General features: G+C 35.7%; 1 protein-coding gene and 1 long non-coding RNA gene across 2 annotated transcripts in view; both read left to right on the top strand.

Moving 5' to 3' along the window:
• Positions 1-5269, top strand: part of LOC135086708 (transient receptor potential cation channel subfamily A member 1) — a 127008-nt gene extending 121739 nt beyond the window's left edge. The window contains exon 23 of the mRNA XM_063981486.1: positions 1236-5269. Within this exon, the coding sequence (XP_063837556.1) occupies positions 1236-1373 (138 nt within the window). The 3' untranslated portion in view covers positions 1374-5269. The remainder of the gene's footprint in view (positions 1-1235) is intronic.
• Positions 5270-11079: 5810 nt separating this feature from the next.
• On the top strand, positions 11080-12378 carry LOC135086565 (uncharacterized). The gene is made up of 3 exons (XR_010260524.1): positions 11080-11176; positions 11426-11522; positions 11623-12378. It is a non-coding gene; the product is annotated as an uncharacterized LOC135086565 (long non-coding RNA).
• Positions 12379-27749: the final 15371 nt, after the last annotated feature.

Below are 27749 nucleotides of genomic sequence, written 5' to 3'. Positions count from 1 at the left end.
GCTCCAAGTCTTGCCGATTCTCTTCGCCTCGTCTGCTATAGTGTGCCGCCAAGTTTGCTTGGGGCAACCACGTTTACGTTTTCCTTGGGGGTTCTAATACAGAGCCTGCTTGGGGATGTGATCGGGATCCCTTTGGAGAGTGTGGCCAATCCATTTCCACTTGCGGCGCTTGATTTGCTGGTCAGTTGCTAAGTATTTTTACTCGTAATAAGGGTTCCATGTCAGGACTGCAAAACCCTAAAAATGGCCCATCCTTATGTATGAAACCCGTCGACCCTATAAAAGCGAGTAATGTTTGACTCACTAAAGATACAGTGTGTTTCCACTACGTTCCTTACGTGTGTTCTTAAATGCCCTCCGATGGGAAAAGCTAGAAACCATGGAGTCATTCCAGCTCACGCTCAGTTGCTACTCCTGCTGAATACGTGATCAATAAAGTCCTGTTTATTTAGGCTCCCTTAACTTTTTGTCAGTTGCAAGTTCTACTGAATGTACATTTCACTCTGTGTTTGATCATTGAAGTACCTACATCTCTTTAGTTTCTCGAAGTGGTTTGAACGGAGAGCAGCTCGAATCGTTGACTGCCAGGACATTTCGGATCGGCTTGACCCCTTGGCGCTGCGTAGAGATGTATCCTCACTGTGCATATTCTATCGCATGTATCACGGGGAGTGCTCCGAAGAATTATCCGGACTTATTCCTGCCGCCACTTTTCGCCACCGATCTACCCGACAGCACTTCCACCCCCATCACTTAGATGGTTGGCAGTCCACAACAGTACGTTTCTCTAGAAACTTTCTGCCCCGTACAACCAAACTGTGGAATGGACTGTCGTCTGCGGTGTTTCCGGACGGATACGACCTGCAAGCTTTCAAGAGGAGAGCGTATCTTTACCTTAAAGGCCGGCAACGCACCTGTAACGCCCCTGGGTCTGCGGGTGTCTATGGGCGACGGTAATCACTTACCATCAGGTGATCCGTTTGCTCGTTTGCCTCCTATCACATAAAAAAAAAAAAAAAAAAAAACTCAAACCCACTTAAATCCCGGGGAGTTTCCACTGCTACTAACTAGTCTTGGGTATTAGATACGACCAAGACGTCTTCCGTGGTCATTCTTCCATTTACGATCTACAAGGTCCTGCTATAAGGGGGAGCCGATGGGGATAGGGGTTTACATAATGAGTTTTATGGGTTCTGAAACATTTTCTAAATTCTAACATTATCTTTTTTTTGCAGAAAATGGAGATCAAAACCGAAGCTGACGACGTGGATGAAGGGGTGTCCCCTTCAGACACAAGAGTGATCCCTCGATGGAGTTCCCCTCGCATCCGCAAGAAACTCCGAACAGCTCCCTCTTTCAACAAAGGAGGCTAATCTAACGCGTAGGGATAAAGGTCAAGTTCATACCCTTCTATTTTATCGATTGCAAGCAGCTTCCAAGTAACCCATATTCCTTCGTTTGACCCATATTTTGCGTAGCGACATCTGTTCTTTAGGTTCTGAATTACAAACTTGTTGCGTATTTGGTTATAATCGGAAACTAATTTTGTATGCAGTTGTTTCTGCTAAATATAATTTAATAATTAGGTATATAAGTAACTTAAAAAACTGATTTGCTTAGTCATTAAACTAGTTATTATAACCAAAATTATAGAACTGGGAGCTATTTTATTGCCATCTATACAATTTTGCCGACACCGCTTGAAGGATACAGTTTTGCTATAAAAATAAGGCATGGAAACTCACGAGAATGAGTTTTCATTTTCATTAGTGCCTACTAGAGGTCGGGCCCATGTGCAAAAGTAAGGATACGTTTGCTTATGCTTTTTTGTCTTTATTTATAGTTTGCTTTGCAACTTATGTTTAGTTTTTAGTTCTACTTTAAAGATAATCATAATACTTACATTATACTTTCGAAGATTCATTGTAAATGTATATCAATTTAAAAAAAATTAATACCGTCAATTGATCTAGTAACAGTCTATCAGATACCTATCAGTTTCTATCACAATTCATAAACTAATGAATAAAATTAATTTGCTGGTAGTACCTAGAAGTTATAATTTGATTAATATTCAAGATCCTGAATTAATTTTAATTATGCCGGCCGTTTGATGTAGTGGTTCAGAACGGACTGCTATACCGAGAGGTCCCGGGTTCGATTCCCGGCCGGGCAGAAATTGAAATTATGAATTTTAATTTCTGTGATGGGTCTGGGTGTTACTATAAAAATATGTACCTATGTATTTACAAAAAAAAAGTATTTAAGTATGTTTATATCCGTTGTCTAGTACCCATAGTACAAGCTTTGTTTAGTTTGGGACTAGCTGGTGCTGTGTGTAATTGTCCAAAGATTTATTATTATTTATTACGGATAATTAAATAGGGTTCGTACACCTGTTAGTTTTCATCCACCGACCTGTTCGCGTCCTGACGACGGATCACTTTTCAAATCCTCTTCAGCTAACAGAAATAATCTAATAACCATCTATTTACCAACACAGTAACCTAAACCAAAAGTTATTTCTATGAATTCAAAAAGTATTTTATATTTTTTAAGTCGCTCAATAGTCTGAAAAATAAAATGTATGATGACTCCATTTTCTTTTTATTTTAATACCTGGATATAATATTTGCAAATTGCATTACTTATCTCACTATTATTTCCTTTTATAAATGAATGGACGCAAACTGATCTACAGGTGGACACAATGAGGAAAATGCTTGTTTCAGTTATTGGTCGATTTATAAAGTTAAGAAAAAGATGTTTTGTTAAAAAACATACATTCAATAAACTCAAAAAGACCAATAATAATTCATGACCTCCATTTTTTGTTCATAATAATAATACTATTATAACGCAAACACTTCTATTTTCTCTCTCGAATTTACCAACTTGACCGAATGGTATAACGACCCAAATCATATTGATTGATCAGTTTTTAAGAACCTTTTTAACAAGTAAAAAAAAAACATATATTTATTAAACCTTTTGTTCTTGCATATTTTATTAATCATTTAATAAGAATCTTAAGTGATATAAGGTATGTTTGTATTAAATTTAGTTCAGTAAGATAATATAATTATTCATTATAAATAGTACTTTTACTACTGTTACCAAATTAGAATTTAAAGTACCTAAGTAGGTATGTACCAATTAAGCAGCGAAAAAGTGTTAACCGTAATTTGGTATATTAATAATAAATTAATGTATTAATATTTACTATGTAGATGTTGTACCTAGTCAAGAAGGACCGCAGACCGCCTATAATTGGCATTACTTGCTAACATATACCTACATTTATATTATAAGCAAACTTGTAATTATTTTATAAGAAAATGCTGTAGATTTTTCCTATAAATAAATAAACAAACACAATACATTATAAGGATTTACTGTTTACAAAACAGATAAAATTAAAGTTAAACAACATGAATGGCAGGATTCAATGAAAGAATGTAGATTATGTATTTTTATAACACGAAATAATAATCCAGATTACTCTGTAATTTTTTGTTCATAGGTACTTTAAGACATTAAAATTTGTAAACAGTGAATTTAGTAAAAAAAACCTATTTTTAATTTTGATAGTAAACCGATGCTTTTTAGGTTGTTTTTTTAAGGCTTTAAATTTTGTTTGAAATGTCTGCAAAAAAAAAGATAAAACAACCAATTAGGTAGCTGAAATGGCCAAAATAACACTTTTTATTCGACATTTTAACTATCTTGTCAGCTTGAATAATTAATAAGGACATAAATAAAACTAAATGCTTAATGCCTTGTATGACGTCATACTGTATAATTATTATGATTATGATACTTCTAATAGCGTTGCATAAATAATGTTATTAAAAACTACGGAAGGCACTTAACATAAAAAGGAAATAATGAAGATGCCTTTTAAAATAACATCTACCTAAGCTATAGTTTTAAGAGGCCGGAAGTTTATTTTCCTCTTGTTTACGTGAAAGAAAATGACATTATTTTGCACTAGAAGGACCGACAAAGCGTAGGGTACATCCTCATCTGCTTCCTTTCCGCACCTTTCTTTCACATAATAATATCCCTTATCAGTTAAAATGTACAATTTATAAGTTGGTGCTTACATTTTCTTAATGTTTACGATAATGCAATGTAAGGGTGTCAAAACGATAAGAAAAATAGGTAATAATATCTTTCACAATTTTCTTTTTTCATTCGTTCGTTTCAGCCAAATGACGTCCACTGCTGGACACAGGCCTCCCCCAAGGTTTTCCTCAATGAACGGTCCTGCGCTGCCCGCATCCAGGCTCTTCCCGCGACCTTTACCAGATCGTCGGTCCACCTAGTAGGAGGCCTGCCCACGCTACGTCTTCCAGCCCGTGGTCTTTTTTCATTACTTCGTTAAAAGCGAAAGCTCACGATGCGTTGCGGTATCGCACCGCAAAGATTACCGTATCGCGCCGCGCGGCCCGCCACACTACTAATATTATAAACTAGCTTTTGACCGCGGCTTCACCCGCGTTTGTTACTATTTAACGCAAAAACTACTGAACGGATTTTGATGAAACTTTACAGTATTATTCTTTATTACCACCCAGAATAACACATACGCTATAATTTATGACGATCTGTGACAAACTAAATTTCACGCGGGTGAAGCCGCGGGCAAAAGCTAGTTATTTCTATGGACGCAGCGCAACGGACTAATGGGGCCTCACGCTAAGACGACGCAGCGACACCGCTCCGGCGTCGCACCGCTGCCGCAACGTATCGTGTGCTTTGGCTCTGATGCAATGTATGCTTTATGAGCTTGATCCGCATTGCATTGGATTATTTTTGTAGTGGATCCTTGGACAATTCATTTTTTCCATATTTATCTTTTCCCTGACACTACCTAACTTAGTATTCGTTTTGATAAGAGGTTTTGGATGTTGTTATTTTGAATACTTAGATATATTTTTGGAAATGTGGATCACTTGCAATTAGATAGAACATTCAACATAATCCTTTAAGTTTAAAAGGTGAGAATCCAGCTAAAATATTATCAGATTAAACTTAATTTTAAGAAAACACAGGGTTATGTATTAAGAGAAGCTAAGCTGGTTCATATTCATATAAGTATTGTTTTGAACTGAGAATAAGACAAAATATGTATGAAAATTATTTCAAAAGTAAAGACACAGCTTTAACTTTATTGTGAAATAGCACTTTCACTAATATATTGTATGTATTTACGGCTAAAATTAACTACCTAGCTATCAAACCATTATACATAATTATAATAAAATATTTGTGGGGTTACTAAAAACGTGTTTTTTTGCAGTTTATTGCTCATTTATTTCAAAATGTATTTTATTACAGAAGTTTTAAGTTCAGGATTTGCAGGTTAATCTCTGTAATGACTGAACTTCATTGATATTGCACTTTAAAAGCCTTGTTTAGCTCACACAGTTAAAGTTTACCCTTTAATCCAACTTTGTTTGATATCTATCCATTTCGTCAATCGACTTCAAAAGGGAGTGGCAAAACGTTACGCCCAGTTGTTTCCACACAAAGTTAAAATGCACGCAGTAAAAATAAACAAAGTTTATTGCATATCGGTCCAGCGCCCTATCCCAAAAGCCTATCGCCAATATTTGAACGAAGAGACGAACACACACAGCACATCAGATTTTAAATGTTTGTCGCAAAATAGTCTCTATTTCTTTCACATAAGGTGCTTCAATTTGCCGTGATGTGCAACTGTCCGGACCATAGGCGAGGCCCAATAAAATATAGTTCCAAAATACTGAACTGTCCTATCGATGACATTGACAGCGGGGCGCCACCGTCTATACCGAATCGCTGGTTCCGATTTTTGCCATGTTGGAAACCATAAAGTTGAACGATGGTAGCGCCCCCCTGTCATTGAGTTTGGCGGGACAGTTCAGCGTGGGTCATCTATACCCCTATTGTATCGCCATAATATGCAATCCATCCATATTCATATTGAGTCCACGCTCAGGCAACCCTTTGACGCCCCGATTTAGACTATTCTAGCATGATAAAAAAAATAGCCCTAAAATAGTTTTCCGAACTCCTGGCACTTAGCCACGATTACAGCGCCAACTAGCGTCCACAACTTTGTGGGTTCTGTCACATTGACATTTAGGTCGTATATTTGTGAAAAAATATCGAAATGAAAAAATAACAAATATTTTCAACTAATAAATTGTTGTGATACCACGATTTGGGTGGAAAAAAGGTTTTGAAATCATTTTGGTCATTCAAATCAAATGAGGTAAGTCCAAAAAGTGTGTTTAATTTTGATTGTGTCAGGGTTTGTTTACTTCATTTATAGTTGTAGTTTTACAGTAAAACAAAAAGAAAAAGCTACTTTAACGGTTTCATTATATAACAGTAAATATATTTAAATGTTTCTGTATCGCTAGTAATAAATTAAATATCGTTTTCAGATCGAAATGAGTATCGTTTTGAAGACCGGGTTTGTGAGAGTTACAATATCAAATTCCAACCACAAACCGTATTTAAAGGAAAGTTGTTGGTATTGGCTGGACAAGTCCGAGATGTAGAAGAATTAAGAACAAAACAAGGGCAGAGTTCAATAATTCACGCTCTCATCATAAGGCAAACATCTGTGCACAACAACTACTGTGACTCATTTTTGTACTACCACGTTGTATAGTTTAGTTATTTCCAAATTGTAAACGGCTATTAAAACAGCCCTATCGAAATACAGTCCACTCTTTTATTTAAGTTCCCAGTAGGACCCTTTTCATGCGATTAATTAATGATATTAAAATGTATTATGTAGAATCGCTTTGCCATTGACAGATACATCTGATGACAGAGCTTACATTATTTCTACTTTTGACCACCATGAGCGCTGCGATAGATTATGTCCCCCCCACCTAGTACTTCGCACCCAGCGAATAAAGTTTAAACTTTATCAACTCAACTATAAAGCCTAGCTTTAATTTCCATTAATTCAATCTATGACCCGTTCAGTGCAACAGATATACCTACCTACACTTATTAATAGATTTTATCGAATTTACGCAATTGATACATTTTTATCACGGCCCGCATTCTAGCCCGGGAGATAGGTAATTAATGCATTTTGATAAACTGTCAACGTGCTCTTATGGCATTAGACACAATCAGCATGATGGTGTTGGCTACTTAAGGTATGGCTGTTAAACACTATTAATAATGTTGTTTTTGCTTTTAAGCAGGATGACGGAAGACTTATACACAATGATGATTTATTTAAGACCTAATGATAAGTAAAAAGTGGAATTCAGTTTTTGTAACTTGGAATAAAATTTGTTAGGCACAGTTTTCAATGATGTCAGAAATATTATGTAGAGACGCTAACAAATGCTATTTGTCAATCGTAAGGTTATGTTTATGAAACTCAAACTGCTGAAAGAATTAATTAATGCACAATTTCCTAGCAAATCTACCTAATTTAAAACTTGACTTACTGACAGCCTTTGTTGACTTATGTAAAACAAGTTATTGTCCTAAGCATTAAAACGGTCACTTAATTAATTAGTTTGTATTTCCCGAGAGATATCCGATCCTACTTTGTACTTCAATTGATTAAATTATCATAAGTAAAAATAAACTTGTTTTTTTTTAACCACTCCATTTATAGACATGAGGGAATATTTTGTGACGTCACGTAATGTTTCTCTACAAAAATAGGTCAAAATACCTACACTCACCTTTTATCCATTATAACATTTGTATCTCTTTATTTCTATTTAATCGATTTACACTTATTGTATGCGACCGCGATCTACTAATGAGTGAATGATAAATTTTGTGCCCTCTTTTACATAATAATAACGAGGGAAACCATTCTATTATTGTATTTCACTCATCACCGTGTTCAAAGGGCATGAAATTAACAGGATGCAATAATACATTATTACTAACGGATGTTAATATGTGAAAACACGCTAATGTTTCTGTGAAAATTACGTGAGGGTCAGACTGAGCTTGTCCAGTCACAAGTATAAAAATGTAATATAATTTTTCTCAAAGACCAAAAACACTTAAGCGATAATTAACTGAATGCATTCAATTCAATTCAATTCAATTTATTCATTTAAAGATAACAATGATCCACATGGTTAGTAAATGAGTACCTTATACAACTATGTTAGTAATTTATTTATTATAACATACCACTAATTATCCAACCCGTTCGGTAAGAAGTAGCCGAAGGAAATGTCGGATAATAGGAGAGTCGTACCTCTCTGCCACGGTCTTCAGGATACTGTTGGGGCTCGCCCGTATCCTACTGAGCAACGAGGCAGTCTTCTTGCGTAGGACAGCAAAAAAGCCGTCAGTATGCGACTGAGCAAACATTTCTGAAGCACTGCAGAAGCGAGGCAAGCCCAACAGCACCCTGAAACCGTTGTTATATTGGACCCGAAGGACGCTAAGCGATTTCTGCGAGTACGTGGTCCACAGGTTTCCCGTGTATAGACTCTGACAGTATGCCTTAAACAGAGTGATCTTGACATGGTCATTACATCGGGCAAACCTGCGAGCCAACATATTACACCTTACTGCCAGCGCCCTTCGTTCCCTCTCGATATCAACATGATCTTTAAGGTCATCAGTAACGTAGTGTCCGAGATATTTAAATTTAGTGACTCTGTTTAACTTTACCCCATTCAGCAAGAGGTCGGGTACCACGCTAGGACATTTACTGGCGGCCTTAAATACCATGTATTCGCTCTTCTTCACATTATACAATAAGCCATGGCATTTAGCATACGCTTCACACACACCCACCATCTTTCTGAGAGCCCCCACTGTTGGCGCCAGCAGTACCATATCATCAGCGTAGCTTATGTTGTTGATACAAACACCATCTACCCAGCATCCGATACGCATACTGCTAAGGACAACAATGAGGTCATTTACGTATAGGTTGAAAAGCCTGGGAGACGTCAGCCCACCCTGTCTCACCCCGCACTGCAACCCATACTCCTCAGAAAAAGCGTTAGCCCATCTTACGGTATTAATCTGGTTAGCATACCAATAATGGAATATCTGTGATACCTCTGACGGGACGCCCTGCCTCCTCATCTTATCCCAAAGGATGTCATAAGACACAAGATCGAACGCCTTGGAGAGATCGAGGAAGCATGCGTAAATGGGAGTCCCCCGATCCGTGTAGTACCTGACAGTGTGCTTAAGACTAAGGATGGCGCTCTCGGTCGACAGTCCAGGCTTAAACCCGAATTGAGCATCATGTGATTTTAAATATTTATCTAGTAGAGAGTCAAGCACACTGTCAAGGACCTTTGCCGTGATTGTAGCTAGAGAGATCGGTCTGTAGTTATTTATGTCAGAAATATCACCAGTTTTATTTTTAACTATCGGGACGACTACTGTTCTCATTAGGTCCCCTGGCAAATACGAGTGGCTTAGGCACAGTGAGAAGAACATACTCAAAACTCTAGGCAAGTGGACTCCCGCGCATTTGAAATGCTCGATACTAAGTCCGTCGTGACCAGGCGATTTGCCTCTTGACATTTTATTAATGACCATCGCCACCTGCTTGGCCGTGAACCCAACTGGAAGTTGGTCTACTTCAGCCCCACCATCAAACACCGTACTCGAAGACCCAAGAGGTGACTGAACCTTAAAATGTTCCATGAACATATTAGCTATTGCTCTGGGCTCACTTTGGTCCCCAACACTCACAGGAAGACTAGGTTTAATGTTTAGTTTATTTGTACTAGTCCAGAACTTAGGGAAATTCTTAGCTGCGTGTAATGTCGCAAGTCTGTCCATTTTTATCTGTTCCTGATTTTTCAAACACCAATTCAATTTGCTTTTGAAACGTTTTCGAGTTTCGAGCATATGTTGATAAACAATACCCGACTGAGGCTTATTATGCAATAACCAAATTCTATACTTCATTTTGGCATCTCGGTGCGCACTTAGTACATGTTTATTCCACCCAGCCACCCGTTTGTCTTTGCCCGGGCCCCCACGAGGACAGCATGTCCTAGCTGAGCAAGTCTGTTCAGAAGCGCCTGCCAATATACCTACGATATCATTATACATCTTATCTAATACATATTTATGACCTAAAATTTTACAGCGTTTGTCCCCACAAATTCTAAATTCATCTGGAAAACATATATTTCTAAGTCGGCTATTACAAATTTCACGATATCTTTTAATTTGGGCATTGTCTCTCCCACCCCATATTACATTATTTCTCTGAACACCGGTTACATAAGTTTTATTTCTAATAATATTGAAATTGCAAGTAATAATTAGTGGTAGATGATCCGAGGAATAGACATTCGTATCAATCTCCACGCCTTTTATAGTACGCCAGGCGGACTGAGTTACAATACAATGATCTAACCATCGTCGGCAACCATGAGCATCACTAACAAAAGTGTAATGATCAGAGCCAACACCCAATATTTCTATATCAGCACAGACCCAATTTTGCTCGGAGCAAAAACTCACCAACTCATTACAAAATAGTTCATTTGGGTGTGCGTTAAAATCTCCCAATACAAAGACTGATTCTACTTCATTACCCTCCACTATGGCAATTACTTCACTTAGACACTCAGTAAACACAGGCAAGTTTTCTAAAGAGTTGGTCGGCATATAGACACTCACAACTATTACAGAACGATCACAAAGCATACCTTTTATTGCCGTTATACGGGGGTTTCTGCACTGTAACACTGACACCGTTTTAAAAATACCTGTTATGTTCTTGAATAATATACACTTCAGCTTGTTACACAACGTTTATTTAATCATTTACAATTCCTTATAACCTTCCAGTTTACTGACTAAGATGGACGCTCGCACAATGGCGCCAAACCCGCCATGACATCTAACCCGTATTCACAAACGATACTTACCTATGCAAAGCAGCAACGCTATGCGAAATGAGAAATTTCTCAATGCGTTCCATATGACAAGCCTTTCAATTCATAAACAATACTTAAACGACCCTTGACTATGCAAAATCAGAGTGATGAATAGAGTTCTATGATTGGTTCGCTTATGTTACGCACTTCACTCCGCTAACTGACATGACATTCCTGTCATTCAAACGGTGCAACGGTTTTTATGTGTCGTTATTTTGTGGATTTGTGAATTAAATAAATATGGATAAAACTACAACTATCAGGTTAGTATGAATACTTCGATTAATAATAATAGTGAAAATCATGTTTCAATCATAATTTTTCAGATAAAAAAGCGGCCGTTTTCTTCTTCCGAAAGAAAGAGAGCTGCTGATTGTAGCTTAGTAAGAGAAAGGCCTATTATTGAAGACAAGCATATTATTATCCTCTCTAAAATATCGAGTTGACGAAGCAGGCCTGGGAAACTCTAACAGTGGCGTACAATTCTGAACCATATTTTATGTTTCACAAAGGCTCACACATCAACTGAAAAGCTGCTGGAATAATTTAAAGACCCAAAGAATGAAAGAACTTTCTCAGGAATCAATCAAACGTTCTCAACACCCACTAGTAAGTAATGTTTTTAAAATATATAGTACGTAGATTTATGAGGAATAACTAAGCAGAATAATTATACTCAAAGGAATTAAATTCATAATTTGCTTTTCAGGTATCAAGAAATTAAGATTAGTAGTAGCAAGAATGAAGATTAAGACAGAAACAAGAATCAAACGCACCACATTGAATAATATACAACAAGACCAGGCTTTGCACGAGTTGGGGCTACAAAGAGAAAAAATATTGATAGAAAGAGAAAATAATTTGTTAGAACATGAAAAAAAGATTTATGATTTACAAATACATAAAATTAAATTAGACATTGAAGATTGATGAAAATAAAACTTCATTAACAATGTTATGTTTTATTTGCCACTAGCAACTGATACATTATGTAGGTGGCACTGGAAGGCCTCCTCGCAGTTAATTTCCTCAGGTCTTCTTTTATCAGTGGTAAAAGTATGAAAAGTACCCCATCATTGGAAAACCTAAACTAAATTCGTCTGAATTGTAATAATCAAAGGGATTTTGGGAATCCCGTATCACTTTTCTGGTACTTATTCTACTTTGCTCATTGATATAATTATCAAATTCTTCTTCACTACTGTAATCCATTGTAAGATAATATTAATCGAATACAACCATAAATAAAGCAAACAAACCTCAAAAACGAGAATAACCTAAAAATTTTGACGTAAATAGACACTATGCGTTGCGTAATACAGCTCCCTGGCTACCTTAGCTTTGCGTTCATTCTAAGGGACGCATAGTGCTTGTCACCACTGAAGTATCGTCTATGAATAGGTTTTTGGGACCCTGTGCATCCACGCGCACTATGAGGCCTCAAAGTAATGTTTGTGAATACGGGTGCTAGTGTTGTCCTAGGTGCCTAGTGATGTCCATACCTAACATTTCCTCCCCCTTTATCATCTGATCATCTCAATACATTACAATTTCCTGTACCTCTCAGGTACCTTTATCAGTCTACCTGATCGACTTCTTATCTCATTATTTCCCGGTACATTCTCACTATCATTCTGATCCGCTACTACTTCCCTTTCCGGTACCGAACTACTCTCATTTCCATTAACCAAAATAGGGTTCCTGTAATACCAGTCATTAGTTTCATTAAATTGTACAGGTTCCCGTTCTATCTATATAAGTTACAAAATCTGTGTCCGTTTTATAGGGCTCAATAGATCCAATCATGTTTGATGTTGCTTTTTCTGTCGTGGACTCGATGTTCTCGTCGTCGCCAATGTTATGTTCTTGAATAATATACACTTCAGCTTGTTACACAACGTTTATTTAATCATTTACAATTCCTTATAACCTTCCAGTTTACTGACTAAGATGGACGCTCGCACAATGGCGCCAAACCCGCCATGACATCTAGTGTTGTCCTAGGTGCCTAGTGATGTCCATACCTAACAATACCTTTACGCCACAGTATCGCCACACCACCATACGGTCTTCCCTTAAGAATTCCCGCCGACGTGTCCACCGCAGATGTCCCACTGTACTCAAAATCACTGCTGATTGTATCGAGGAAAGGTATGTCATGTGGAAGAAGCCACGTTTCCTGCAGGGCTATTATGTCAGCCTTCTGACATAAATGGCGAATATCTCCCACGGCCGTCTTCACCGATTTGCAATTATAACTCATAAGCGTAAAGTTCCTCTCCATAATAACTACTTATGCCTACACTGAAGAGTCTATGTAGACAATTATAATATATTGTTACTTGTGTCTGGTTCTTTCCGTAGGGGAGTCTGATAAGGCTTTCTTTTCGAAATGAGGTCCACTCTCAATATCTTTACCTTTGAGGTAAACAAAACGCCTATAAGTTATTCCATTTGGCCAAAAAGATCCATCCAGAAACACTGGAAGTTTATCTTTTGGTACATATACCTTATATGAATTATATTTTCTATCCGTTTTCATGTTTATTTTAAACAGATTGACAGTCTCACTGGTTTGTGTGCATTTGTTTGCATTGTGACCTCTGTAAAATTCATGTTATGGTTTTCAAAACCAAGACAACGCATGATCTTCCATTTTTTTCATCCAGCCACAAGGTGGACAGACGATCTTACAACAAAGGCAGTGCAGGAAGGCGTTGGATGCAGGCCGCCACCAAACGGCCAACCGGAAATCATTGATGTGCATGTGGATTGAGTGATCCTTGCTTCAATCTTAACAAAAATCGAGGAAGTTTTACTTAAAATATGTTAAAACATTGCGATGAAGTTTAAAAATTTGTTAAACCTAAGATAAAAATGTTATGGCCAATAAATAGGAGCACTCATACCGCACGCTTTAAGAAAACGTCAACATGTTTATTTCAGAAAATAAAGCCTTTCCACTTCTTTTTATAGTATTGAAAAATTGTTAAGAATATGTTAAAACTATTAACAAATTCAGAAATTCCTTGCACGTCCCGTTCCAAAGTTATGACGATTATTTAGGATCACTCACACCGCACACGGGCCGTATGAGTGCTCTCCAAAATAATGACTTTTTATTAATAAATAAGTTTTATTTCTGTTGGGAAATGTGTGCAAACTGACGAGCGAATTTGTTAAAGAATAAGTGTGACAAAACTTAAAAGCTGAAGGAATAAATTAACCTTTATTCTTTCCTCCAATATGCCGTGTGAGTGATCCTTACTTTTACCTCTATCTGCTCATATGTAGTTTGTAGGCAGACTGAGATAGTATCTAAAATTGTTAATTGTTTTTAACAATTATTTGGCATATATTTTATGCTTTTATTAAGGTCATAATTTAAGAAATATCAGGCTTAGATGATTCCTAAAGGAAAATGTTGATTAGGGTACGTATGATTTTTTATTTTGAGAGACTGTTTCGATTCATCAGAAGTTTACATGTGAGATTTAATAATATTATTTTATCGTATTTTATAGTCCAACCAAAAAAAACAGTTTTGTTGAGAAATTTGCAATTTATTTAAATAAAACCGTGAGTATCTTTCTCAATTCATATTACAAGTCAAATTTGAATTCAATCCTATAAACAATTGTAATGTTTCTTTATTTCTATCATTCAAGATGTAGGGGTAAACCACTAAAACTCGCGCTACTGCCGACCGCGGCGACGGACGCCCCCCGCGAGTTTTAGCGGAGGCCCCTAAACCTACTACATATTAGATTGCATTGGTTTTGCATTGTCACGTCTGACGAATCGGAACAGTCTCACAAAATAAAAAATCATATGTACCCTAATCAACATTTTCCTTTAGGAATCATCTAAGCCTGATATTTCTTAAATTATGACCTTAATAAAAGCAAAATACGAGGGTGGTCTGAAAAGTTTCCGACCTAACATAGATACAAGATTTTTTTTCTTAATATTTATTTTTATTTTTCTACATAGTCTCATCCACAGTAATTAGTCGGCGCCAAAACTCGGATTTATTGCGCCTAAACTGCGCCAACAGAGCATTGGAAATGTTCGTTCGAACACGTCGTTGGTCTGGCGTTAGCAAACGCGGCACCCAACGCGCGGAAAGCTTTCTCATGCCTAAATCTTGATTTAAATGTGAGAAACACGTTCTTTGGACATTTTCATTGCCTCTGCTATCTCTCTCACTTTAATTCGGCGGTCGTCTAACACCATTTGGTGAACTTTAGCGATGTTATCGTCAGTAGTTACAGTTTTTGGACGTCCCGAACGTTCATCATCTCCCAAGCTCTTACGGCCACGTTTAAATTCGGCTGCCCAAAATTTTACTGTGGTAAATGATGGTGAAGAGTCCCCGTACACAGAATCTAACTCATCTTTGATTTGCGTAGGGGTATTCCCTTTCAAAAACAAATATTTTATGACAGCTCGATACTCGATTTTTTCCATTTTCACAAAAATACTCACATCGACTCACTCAAACGACTTTCAAATAAAAACCGCGCGTCAAAAATGGCTGAAATTTTGAAGTGTTGCTGTCAAAAGATGCACAATTACATTCCCTGACTTTAATTGATGTATGCTGCCATCTTCACGTTGAGGTCGGAAACTTTTCAGACCACCCTCGTATATGCCAAATAATTGTTAAAAACAATTAACAATTTTAGATACTATCTCAGTCTGCCTACGAACTACATATGAGCAGATAGAGGTAAAAGTAAGGATCACTCACACGGCATATTGGAGGAAAGAATAAAGGTTAATTTATTCCTTCAGCTTTTAAGTTTTGTCACACTTATTCTTTAACAAATTCGCTCGTCAGTTTGCACACATTTCCCAACTTGCAACAACAGAAATAAAACTTATTTATTAATAAAAAGTCATTTTGGAGAGCACTCATACGGCCCGTGTGCGGTGTGAGTGATCCTAAATAATCGTCATAACTTTGGAACGGGACGTGCAAGGAATTTCTGAATTTGTTAATAGTTTTAACATATTCTTAACAATTTTTCAATACTATAAAAAGAAGTGGAAAGGCTTCATTTTCTGAAATAAACATGTTGACGTTTTCTTAAAGCGTGCGGTATGAGTGCTCCTATTTATTGGCCATAACATTTTTATCTTAGGTTTAACAAATTTTTAAACTTCATCGCAATGTTTTAACATATTTTAAGTAAAACTTCCTCGATTTTTGTTAAGATTGAAGCAAGGATCACTCAATCCACATGCACATAAATCATTGGGGGAGGATTATGTTCAGCAGTGGAAGTCCTATGGCTGAAATGATGATAAGATACGTTATTGCAAACAAACAATAGGTAGATTGAAGTACTACAATTTTCGCCTTATTTACAATGTGTAGACAATTTTAATTGTCCATTTGGTTGGGTTGTGTGGCAGCACATCCATCCAGTTAATCCATCATAAAGTTAATCCATTGTGATCTTTTCTTTTATATGTTCGACCCGAAATCCTCATTGAAAAATTAATTCACAATAGTAACTTTAGATCTTAAGCCTATTGAATCGTGGAACTTTCCTAACAATATGGTTATGCGTTGGTTGTTCGATAATGTGTAGGCTTTCTAATTCAAGTACGAATTATGTAGCGTAATTTTCCTAAGAAATAATATAATAAGAAATTAATTACTCGTAGCAATTTTATTATGTAAAGCTTTTATTTTTAAGGCGATTAAGTCGTCTGGATAATTGGTTCGAAAATACATAATATTATAAGCTCATTAAACCAGAGGGCGTTTGAAGCATCCTTTAATATTTTTAGCGGCTTAAAGCGTAATTGGGCTACTTAAAGATAAGCCATCAAAAATAATACTAAAGCTTCTGAAAATCCAAACAGTTCTGAATGTATGTGAAGTAGTTATTTTAAAACATGTTACTAAGGCTGAGTTGCACCATCTTACTTTAACAAACGTCAAAAATCTGTCAAACTCCATAAAAAAAGGTTATTGTTATAGTAACGGTTAAAGTAAGATGGTGCAACTCAGCCTTTGTATACGATAGTGATTATTTTTCTTGAATGTTTTCTTCTCCTGTCTACGAGTATAAGTCTAGGTGCAGACTACCGACTTTTAGTTGGCCGATAGTTGGGCCCGATTCTAATTTGTATGAAGAATCGGCCGTTATCAAATCGGTGTGATGTGCGCACTTCCATACATAATCATACTGATCAACAGCCCGACCCAACTATCAGCCAACTAAAAGTCGGTGGTCTGCGTCTAGGCTATAGGTGACCTAAACTGAACTGTCCTACCAAACTCATTGACAAGGGGACGCCACACCATCGTTCAACTAGGTATAGTTTCCAACATGGCAAAAATCATAACCAGCGATCCGGTATTGACGGTGGCGCCCCACACTGGTTCAAGAAACGATAAAAATGGAATTAGCGATTTATTCACTTTTTTCGATGGAATCATGTGTAGAATGTTATAAAAAACGTTTTGTTTAAGTTCTATTTTTCTGAGAAATGCGTAGTTTTTGCTACATTACATGTTTTGTGTTTTATTTGTATGAAACGTTTCCTTCACGAGGCTCTTATTCAAAATGTTAAAATTTGTTAAAGATGACTACTTATAGGCTTTAAAGAGTTATACTAATAGAAGCTAATACAGTAACAACTTTGTCCCAGTGCGTCCCCGTTTAGGATATAAGTGATATTTTCTAAGGTACGAAAAAGTATACAAAATATATGGATATAAGGCAACTTAATAATAATTTATTGATTTTCTAAAATAAAAAGAAGCTAACAATCATTCCAATCTTAATCTTTTATTATTCAACATCATCATCAACATCTATAAACTCAAAAGTTTCATCATTATTTGAAGCTAGTAAATTTTTAACTTCATTAGGAAGAGGATATTTTGGACTCGCACTCATTTTTGGTCTTATTGTTGACAAAAAATGATCCGAAGAATTAAGTTTAATATTTAAATAATCACGCTTGGACACTTTTCGGTTAAATTTACGCGTATGAATCTCTCTGATCTTTCTAAAATCTTTATTCCGCGATTCTGCAGCTTCTTCCGATAGTGCTCCTATTGGCATAATATCTAAGTGCAAAGCAAAACCAACTGACATGAATAATTTAACAAAATTAAAACCTGTCTGATCTTTATATATCGATATGTACAAGTATGGCCTATCTTCATTGCACGCATGGATAGGGGCTATGGAGACTATATTACACATTGCTTATAGACTAGAATTTAAAACTTGGACAGCAAGAGGAAATAAAAAAGCAATTATGGAGAAACGAAAAGCTGAAATACAATAACGGTTTCGCGATGAAACTGGATTGCTAATAGATATTGTGCAGCAAGGGGCTGGAACAACAAACAACGGAAATTCTGCGCGTATATTTTTTGCAGATCCAGAAAAAACATCCAACATCACTGGAGTTAGTCAAGATCTGATCGCTAGGTTGTCTGTATTATTATGGGCTATGGCTTCCGGTGAGCAAATAAACCACCAAAACCTTACTCAATATAGATGGGAAACCGCTGAGTTGTTCGTCAGTTTATACGGTTGGTATTACATACCATCCACCATGTATAAGCTTCTTATACATGGAAGTGACATCATAAAGCACTTAGATATTATGCTTATAGGAGCACTATCGGAAGAAGCTGCAGAATCGCAGAATAAAGATTTTAGAAAGATCAGAGAGAATCATACGCGTAAATTTAACCGAAAAGTGTCCAATCGTGATATTTTAAATAATAAACTTATTTCTTCGGATCATTTTTTGTCAACAATAAGACCAAAAATGAGTGTGTTAGATTAATTATATTATGTACATACCTGATTGATATTAATATTTCACGTGACCTATAATTAATATTAGTAACTACACTATTAATTAACTTTCTATAACATCACACACACCAAGTATCAAACAGCCGCCATATTAACTGTCAGATAAAATTAAGACTTCCGTTTGCAAATAAGAATTTATTGTAAGATTTCCGGCTTCTGAATAGTGGTTATTAATGTTTCTTAAATATAATTAAATAGATAAATTAATGAGCCAACTGGCTAATATTCAATCAAAAATAAATATTGTAAAATGAGAAGTTTCAACTTCCGGGTCCGTTTTAATATTATTAGTTATAATATATTCGAACTTCCTGTTTATAGAATTTATTGTAAGATTTCCAGCTTTTGGATAATAATTATTAATATTTCTTAAATATTATTAAATGTATAATTAATAAGCCAACTTACTATCCTTTGATCAAAAACAAATATTGTAAAATGAGAAATTCCAACTTCCGGGTCCGTTTAAATATTATCTAACTTCCTGTTTTCTGATTGGTCGTCTTAAGTGACCAATCAGAGTTTAGTAGAGGAAAGGTAGGAGTATGGGTATAAATATATGGAATTCCTCGTTGAAAGGCAGTCTCGATGGATCTTTGAGGTGATGCTGACCAAAGTTAAGTGTACATTGTTTATTGATACCTACTATTATTATGCTTGTTGTGTTATTGTATTGTATTGTATTGTATTATTGTGATATTGTATTAACACCTGGCTATGTGGCTGCGCCAGGCCTATTATATTGACACCTGGCCAATTGATGGTGACATGCCACGGGGTCGGGTCGGTAGTTTGATGACCAGTATAAAGAAGGGCAATGCTTATAGTTGCCGGTTGTGTTATGGTACAAAACCTAAGTCGTAACCTAACCTAAACCTAAGACTTAACGTAACCTAACTTAGAACTTGTGTTCTGTGTGTTTGATTATAAATACTGGTTATACAGAATACCGTCAAAATGTTAATAATAAATAGGACTTAATTACTGCTAGACTACTCATTTTTATATAAGTTATAAATTGTTGTAATTGGTTGGAAAAGAGGCTGACAAAGGTGACTGAGTTTCTTCCGCCACTTCTTCTCAGCACCAGCCCATGTTGTCCCGAAGTGGTGGTAGGGTAAACTATATTTGGGACGTGTATAAGTGCCCTGGAAAAGGGCTTTATACTGAATAAACCATTTGAATTTATAATTGGATTTTTAATTTGGAACTTGCTTATTTATTAAACTACAGTATTATAGTCCTATATGTTTCCACGGTATAATACGATATGATAGGAATATAACGTAAAGTATTTTATGCTAGATTTTGCTTATTATTATTCTTCTTTTTGTGGTAACTTTATTAATTAAAGAATCTGCTTTACTACATTAATATTTCCTAATTTACAAATGACTAATTTATGAAAATCTAACAAGTGCGAGTCCAAAATATCCTCTTCCTAATGAACTAGCTTCAAATAATGATGAAACTTTTGAATTTATACATGTTGATGATGATGTTGAATAATAAAAGATTAAGATTGGAATGATTGTTAGCTTCTTTTTATTTTAGAAAATCAATAATTATCATTAAGTTGCCTTATATCCATATATTTTGTATACTTTTTCGTACCTTAGAAAATATCACTTATATCCTAAACGGGGACGCACTGGGACAAAGTTATTACTGTATTAGCTTCTATTAGTGTAACTCTTTAAAACCTATAAGTAGTCATCTTTAACAAATTTTAACATTTTAAATAAGAGCCTCGTGAAGGAAACGTTTCATACAAATAAAACACAAAACATGTAATATAGCAAAAACTACGCATTTCTCAGAAAAATAGAACTTAAACAAAACGTTTTTTATAACATTCTACACATGATTCCATCGAAAAAAGTGAATAAATCGCTAATTCCATTTTTATCGTTTCTTGAACCAGTGTGCGCCCCGCTGTCAATGTCACGGATAGGACAATTCAGTATTTGGGTCTTTATCAGTCATTCCTGACAGGTCCTGTGGGTCTAGACAAAGTGCAAATTATAATCGCAAACCAGTCGAAAAGTGGTCGAAAAGCCCCTTTTTTGTATGGAGTTTTGACGGATTCGATTTTCGATTCGATCAAAAAGTGCGTTTTGTCTAGGGGGGCTGACCTCAATGATTAATGAAAAAGTATGGATATACAGGAAACCACTAAAGCCTTATTTCCAATCAACACTCAAGAGGCCTAGGTACGGTCAAACCGAAGCGATCGAGAAGTTTTCAATCACATTAATTAAGCTGTCGGACTGATAACTACTCTCTTAAGGCGATAACGTACGCCCTAAATAAATGTTATGTTATGCACTTTGCACATTTTTTGTTTTTTTTTTGGTTTACAAATAAAGATAATAATTTATTTGCAGCAAAAATAAAGAAATTCGTTGGTGAAATATCTGCATCTGTTGTACGTGTTAGCCTTAACTCAATTTTGATATTGGTCACTCCACAACCATAGCTCTATTAAGTCCATTTCGGATGGACAGTTCCTGAACTTTGGGTTGAGTCACTTCACTTTATTGTACTACGCAACACAATTAGGCGACGATGTAGTTAGTTACGTACGTGTTTCTTATTTAATTAAGACCACTTAACTTTCATGCATACACTTTAAATATTTATACTATAAACCTTTTTATTAATTAATATAATTAAAGAAGCGTTGGGTCTCCTTAAAATAGATAAATTGATGATGTCACTTTTAGTTTTCAGTCTTTATCGTTTCTTACCTTAACCTTTGAAACCCGTTTATAACGACAGCTCAAAGATCAGAAACAATACACCTAGCGTCAAAGGCAACTCGTTCCTTTGTAATTCTACTATAATTGAATGCAATAAGGATCATTTTGTAGTCTTTGACTCTGAAAAAAAATATGAGTCAGGCAACAAATTTTTGCTAACACGTTTTTGTTCACAAAATTGCAACATTACAGCTTAAAATTTGATTCACTTTGACATGTAGGTACGTAATTTTGTGCTATCTCTCGCAAATGCATATTTTATGAGCAGAGTTTAGTTATTTGCAGAGTGAAAATTTCATTTTACAACTTTCACGCTCTGTTAAGCGCAAAATATTTAAAGGTGCGTCTCCACTTAAAATGTCCTGCGAAGCGAGAAATGTAGGTGGTATCTGATATTTAGTAATATTTAATCAATTTCGCATGATTTAAGTACTTTATAAGTGATGAAATGTCTTTTACGTGATGTTTAGAGCAGAACGTCGACTTAAATTATCATTTACTTTTTCACATGACAGGACTTGTTCATACGAGAAATTGTGCACAGAATGTTAGCGTAGCTATCAGTTTTAAATAGGTCTCCAAAACATCATGCCCACTCCACTCGAGAGTTTTGTGCAAATGTGACATAGTTTCGTTACTTATAGCCTGTTCTGTCGTTTGCATCGTCCAGAGTGTTGACTAGCTCATATTATTATCACGTGGCACATTTCAAAAGGGTTATGAAGTTGAGTACCGACGGTACCCAATTTCTGAGAAATGTAACACAAACGGGATTCCCTGGAACCATATTGCCTGCATTGCCTAGCTTTAGACGCTCGACAGTAGTTCGAGATTGCAGAGATCAAAGGGAAAAATGAACAGACTTGTAATTTAAAAACCAATCATTTTTCAGATAGTCTTTGACCAGATCCTGATTCGAATTGTCAGTGTTTTTTTCTAGTGTGGACGCTACTGCCGCGCCAGTACAAAGGATGACTGTCGATGGTTTTTATTTCTTTCTTGCCCGTTAGATGTCACGGGGGTTTTCATTTCTTCCTGGAAGTGATAGAAAAGTGAGTATAAACGCAAAGTTAATTGGGTCAAGATTGGATAGACACTGAAAAGTAGTGCACGCGGGTTCGATTTCCAAGTGAGTAGGTACCTACCTACATTCAATAAATAAGCAATCATTTTCAAATCTTAGGCTGAGTTGCACCACCAAACTTTGACCGTAACCATAACGATAACCGGCGTTTTTATATGAAGTTTGACAGATTTTTGACGTTTGTTAAAGTATTATGCAACAGCCTTAGTGGTTCCATTCGGAAATCTTAAGTGGCTCAAACATTAATAATTTATAAGATTCACTACAAGGACTATGTGATTGCTGTGAAAGTAAAGGGTAATGAAAATTATCGTTTTATTCATTAATGTTTTGACAACAATCAAGATTTATATTATTAAAAAAAAATAGTTCGTATGAGAAATCATTGCAGTACTCGCATGTGCGTAGATATCTACCTATTATCCACGAATAGGGATTCTGTTTTGCTCAGGGGTCACGCACAGGCCTTGCGTGACCTCTCGGCTCTCACCTTCGAATAGGGCTTCTTTGCTCAAATACAACTCTCTCAAATAGTTTACAAATATGGTTAAAGACACTTTATTTCTCATAAGAATACAATTGATTCACTTACTGAGAAACTAACATTTTAATACATTTTTTATAAGCGACACGAGCTTCGCTAAAAACAAAGAAATAATATCACTAAACTTATATTTCATAAAAGACGGTAGTCTTAAAAAACCCAACCAAACAGTCACAGCGCGAACCATTCCCTGCGAGTGTAGAAACTTGAACACGAATGCACGAAGCATTGAAAATGGATGCGGCATTGTTGGCATTGTCACGGCAGAGAGAGACATGATTAAATTATTACATTTTTTTTAAATATTTTATCAGTTTCTAAAATTTTGTTCTTGTTTTTTTTTTGTTGATTAAATTATTAATTAATTTTTAATGAATGGTGAATTTAGTTTTAGTGCATGCAATATGGTACTTTTTTTTTTTTTTTTCCTCATATTTTATTATAATTATAGTTATGTGTGTGATATATTTATTTAATAGTATTTTAGTAGGCATTATATTTAAGTATGTTTATACATAGTTATATATATAAATATTTATGCACGACAAGGCACGCACCCGGTGTTAAGTAAGATTCAGTCCAGGGTGGTATAATGTTTTATTTGTACTTATTAATTTATATATATACTACTTATTATATTTATCTGGCCTGTTACATAGGATTTTAGCTGCCTGTTGAAGCTGGCCATACATTCGGACGATTTAATATTATTTGGTAATTTATTGTATAATTGTACACCTTCATATTCGATATTCCTTTTGCCGTAATTAGTTTTGGGGTGCCTTGGAACTAAGTTATTTGCATTGCGTAGATGAATCCTTTGTACTGTGTTGTATTTTGTGAAGTTAATATTAGTATTTATATCATTTTTTAATATTTTATATATAAGTATGCATGTATTATAAACGTATGTTTGTCTTATATTCATTATGCCTGTTTCTTTATAGATTTTTTTGGTAGATGTGCGATAGGGATAGTTAAACAAAATTTTAATTACTTTATTTTGTGCCGTTTGTATTATTTTAAGATTATTATTAGATGCAGTGCCCCAGATCTCAATTAAATAGTCTAAATGTGGTTTGATTAACGAGTTGTAGATAAGATAACGTACTTTTTTTGGGAAACATCTAGTGATACCATGAAGTGATCCAGTTAATGATATTAATTTTGAGTGGATTTTTTCAATATGAGGTTTCCAGTTGAATTGATTATCCAAGATTATTCCAAGATACTTTTCTTTGTAATTTCGTTGAATTAACTGATCGTTGATTGTAAGTTGTATATTATCTATAATTTTTTTGTTTTTTGCATGAAAAATTACGTAATTTGTTTTATTTGTATTAAGTGTTAATAGATTTTGCTTAAACCACTCCCCCAACATATTCAAATCCATTTGAACTTGTGGTAGAATAGATTCAACCGAGCGACCAAAATAAAATACACTCGTATCATCAGCATATAATGTGATGTCACCTTTTAGCTCGATCTGGTAAATATCGTTAATATAAACCAAAAACAAAAGTGGTCCCAAGATTGACCCTTGTGGGACTCCACACGTAATAGGTTTAGGGGTACTGTGACTTTCGCCGATTTTAACCATCTGTTGTCGATTTAGTAAATAGGAATAAAGTATTTTGTATGCTTTTCCTTTAATGCCAATTGCAAACAACTTTTCCATAAGTATTTCGTGACTGACTGTATCAAATGCTTTCTTTAAGTCGATGAACACACCAAGGCCCACCTGTTTCTGGTCTAGATTATTTTTTAATTTAGTGATAAGATCAATGGTCGCCGAAAGTGTGTTTGATTTTCGGCGGAAACCATACTGATTCTTATAAAAGAAATTTATTGAATTTAAAAATTCTTCCAACCGAGAGTGTAATATTTTTTCGAAGATTTTTGATAACGTAGGCAAGACTGATATTGGCCGATAGTTACTAGGGTCAGATTTGGTGCCAGCTTTATAAATTGGACTTACTTTTGCGATTTTTAGGCTATCAGGAAAGGTTCCTTGCTCGAAGCAACAATTTATGCACTTGGTGAGTTCATCGACTATTAATCTCTTAACGCATTTTACTGCCTTCGTGCTAATACCATCAATGCCACAGGCTGTGTTAGGATCTAAGCTATCGATTAATTTAGAAATTTCATCAGTGGTTGCTGATGTAATATGATCGAGTTCAATGCCTTGGGTTGAATTCGGTATGGTTATTGGTGGTCGGTGGCTGTGATATTTGGTTGGGATTTCATTGGCTAGCGTTGTACCTATTGATGAAAAATAACAATTAAATTCTTCGCAAATTGCTTCTCCGTCTGTTATTGTTTCTGTGTCAGTTATAAGTTTGTCAGGACCGGAGAATTCCCTTATTTTATTTTTAGACAAGTCATTTATCAATTCCCACATTTTACGAGGCTTTTTTGCAGTATCTTCAAAACGTTTATGGTAGTAGGCACTTTTCGTTCTCTGTATCAATTCTGTCATTTTACTTTTCTGTATTTTAAAGTTTTTTTCAATGTCCTCGTTTGAAGTATCTTTCTTATATTCTCGCCATAATTTATTTCTAGTTTCCAGGCCATCTATAATTTCTTTATTAATCCAGTCCTTTCTAGGAGCATTCAGCGTTTTTCTTTTCATTGTTTGACTGTTTAATATAGAACAAGTTAGCTTTTCTTTTAATCTTTCATAAGAATCCTCGCCTTGAATCTGTTGCATGCCTTCAAGTTGTTTGTATAGTTTGGCATAGTCTAATGTCATGTAGTTTATTTTGTTTAACGGTGGAGGTTGGTAGCTCTGTATTTCAAAATATATGTGCTTGTGGTCAGACATAGCTGATTCAATGATGGCTAAGTGAAACTTATTCTCCTTGAGGTTAGAACACACGTCATGATCTAAGATGGTCCCAGTTGTTTCTGTTTCACGAGTGCAGTGCTGCTGGTGTATTTTATTTATGATTTTATAACTATTTATCTTGTAGATGTTCTTATATTTTTGAGTGGAATGGTCGTGATTTAATAAATTTACATTGAAATCTCCGAAAACAACAGATCTCTTCATCGTCTGCAGTTGAGCCGAGTAGGAATCTAGAAAGTTGTTTAGATTTGTTCTTTCTGGTTTATATACAGCACCAATATTTAATGAGAACTTGCTCACATGAACCCAAAGGAAATGATTATCATCTTCACATTTTTCTTCAACTAGACTATGTTTCAAGTTGTTATGAACGAAGATTGAGACCCCACCTCCTCTGTTGTTTCGTCTGAAGTTGAAGTAATGAGTATAACAAGGAATTTGTAACATTTTTGCTTCGTCTTCGTTCTTGATCCATGTTTCCGATAAAACTATGATATGTATCATTACATTAAGCGATTTTATGACACATTTTAGTTCGTCTAGTTTTCCTTTCTTGACAATACTTCGGACATTGGCATAAACACATTTAAGAGATTTCTTGGTTTTTTTTATATCCGAATACGTTTCAGCTATTTGGTACGTTATTTGATCACTTAAAGAAGTGCTTGCTGGCTTAAAAAAGTTGATGTGCTATTCTTCGAAGAGTTTGCCTTTTTGTCAGTGTTATCAGTGATTACGGGAACTCCTTTTTTATATTTGATGCAGAGATTTGGTTCTCCTTTTGCAGTACGGGCTTTTAGCTCTTCTTTACGTTCTTGTAGGTATTTCCGTTGGTTTACTGTTTGGTCTGAGTAGATTTTTATATTTTCAGTGGATTTGTTTTTGTTGCGCAGTAGTGCTTTAGCTATCTCTTCCGAAGCATAACATACCTTGATTGGACGAGTTGCATCAGTTTTGAATGTTCCCAAACGAAAATGTTTGTGGGGGTCTGGGCAGGCTGCATTTATGGCTTTGGTGACATTTGATATCGCCTTCAGATCATGATCTTGTCTTTCTGCAGGTATGTTTGACTTTGATTCCGGAATTCCTACTATTACAACGTTCTTTGCTCTCGAACTTCGCTCCTGTGCTTCTGTGAGTATTTCTTCATAATTTAGATTAGGTATTGAAGTAGACGCTTGGGAGGTATTTTTAAGTAAGGTTACGTCAGATTCTATAGCTTCCAATTTCTTTTCAGTAATGTCTGAGGTTACCTTCAAGTCCTCCAGTTGAGGTTTTAGGCAGTTTTGTTCTAGAATAATATTATCGATTGTATTACCTATGTTGCGTACTTCGTCCTTTATAGTAGAAACATCCTGGGAGAGTTTGTTGAGTTTGTTGATACTTTCCGTATGTAAGCCGGTGGTAGATGTTAGAAGAGCCATCATCTCTTTCATTTGTTTGTTTAATTCTGAGATATCGTTTTTAATTTCAGTGTAGTCATCCGTCTCTTTACGTTTACTACGTACGGTTATATGTGGTATGTCCCGGTCACCAACGTCGTCCAGATGCAAGTTCGTCAGATTCGGTTGAGATCCGCCGATGCCGCCTCCAGTTGGTGAGCGAAGTAAACTCATCGTAGATCCTTGGCGCAGCACACAGTGTACGGTGGCGGGGAGGATGACGCGTCGAAGTCGTTAGCACTTCGCGTACCAAATGGTCGTAAGTCACTCACGAGCGTTAACTAAATTTAGATC

Source organism: Ostrinia nubilalis, chromosome Z (genome assembly GCF_963855985.1).
Source record: "Ostrinia nubilalis chromosome Z, ilOstNubi1.1, whole genome shotgun sequence".
NCBI classification, from domain to species: domain Eukaryota; kingdom Metazoa; phylum Arthropoda; class Insecta; order Lepidoptera; family Crambidae; genus Ostrinia; species Ostrinia nubilalis.
This window is presented reverse-complemented; position numbering and strand designations above follow the sequence as displayed.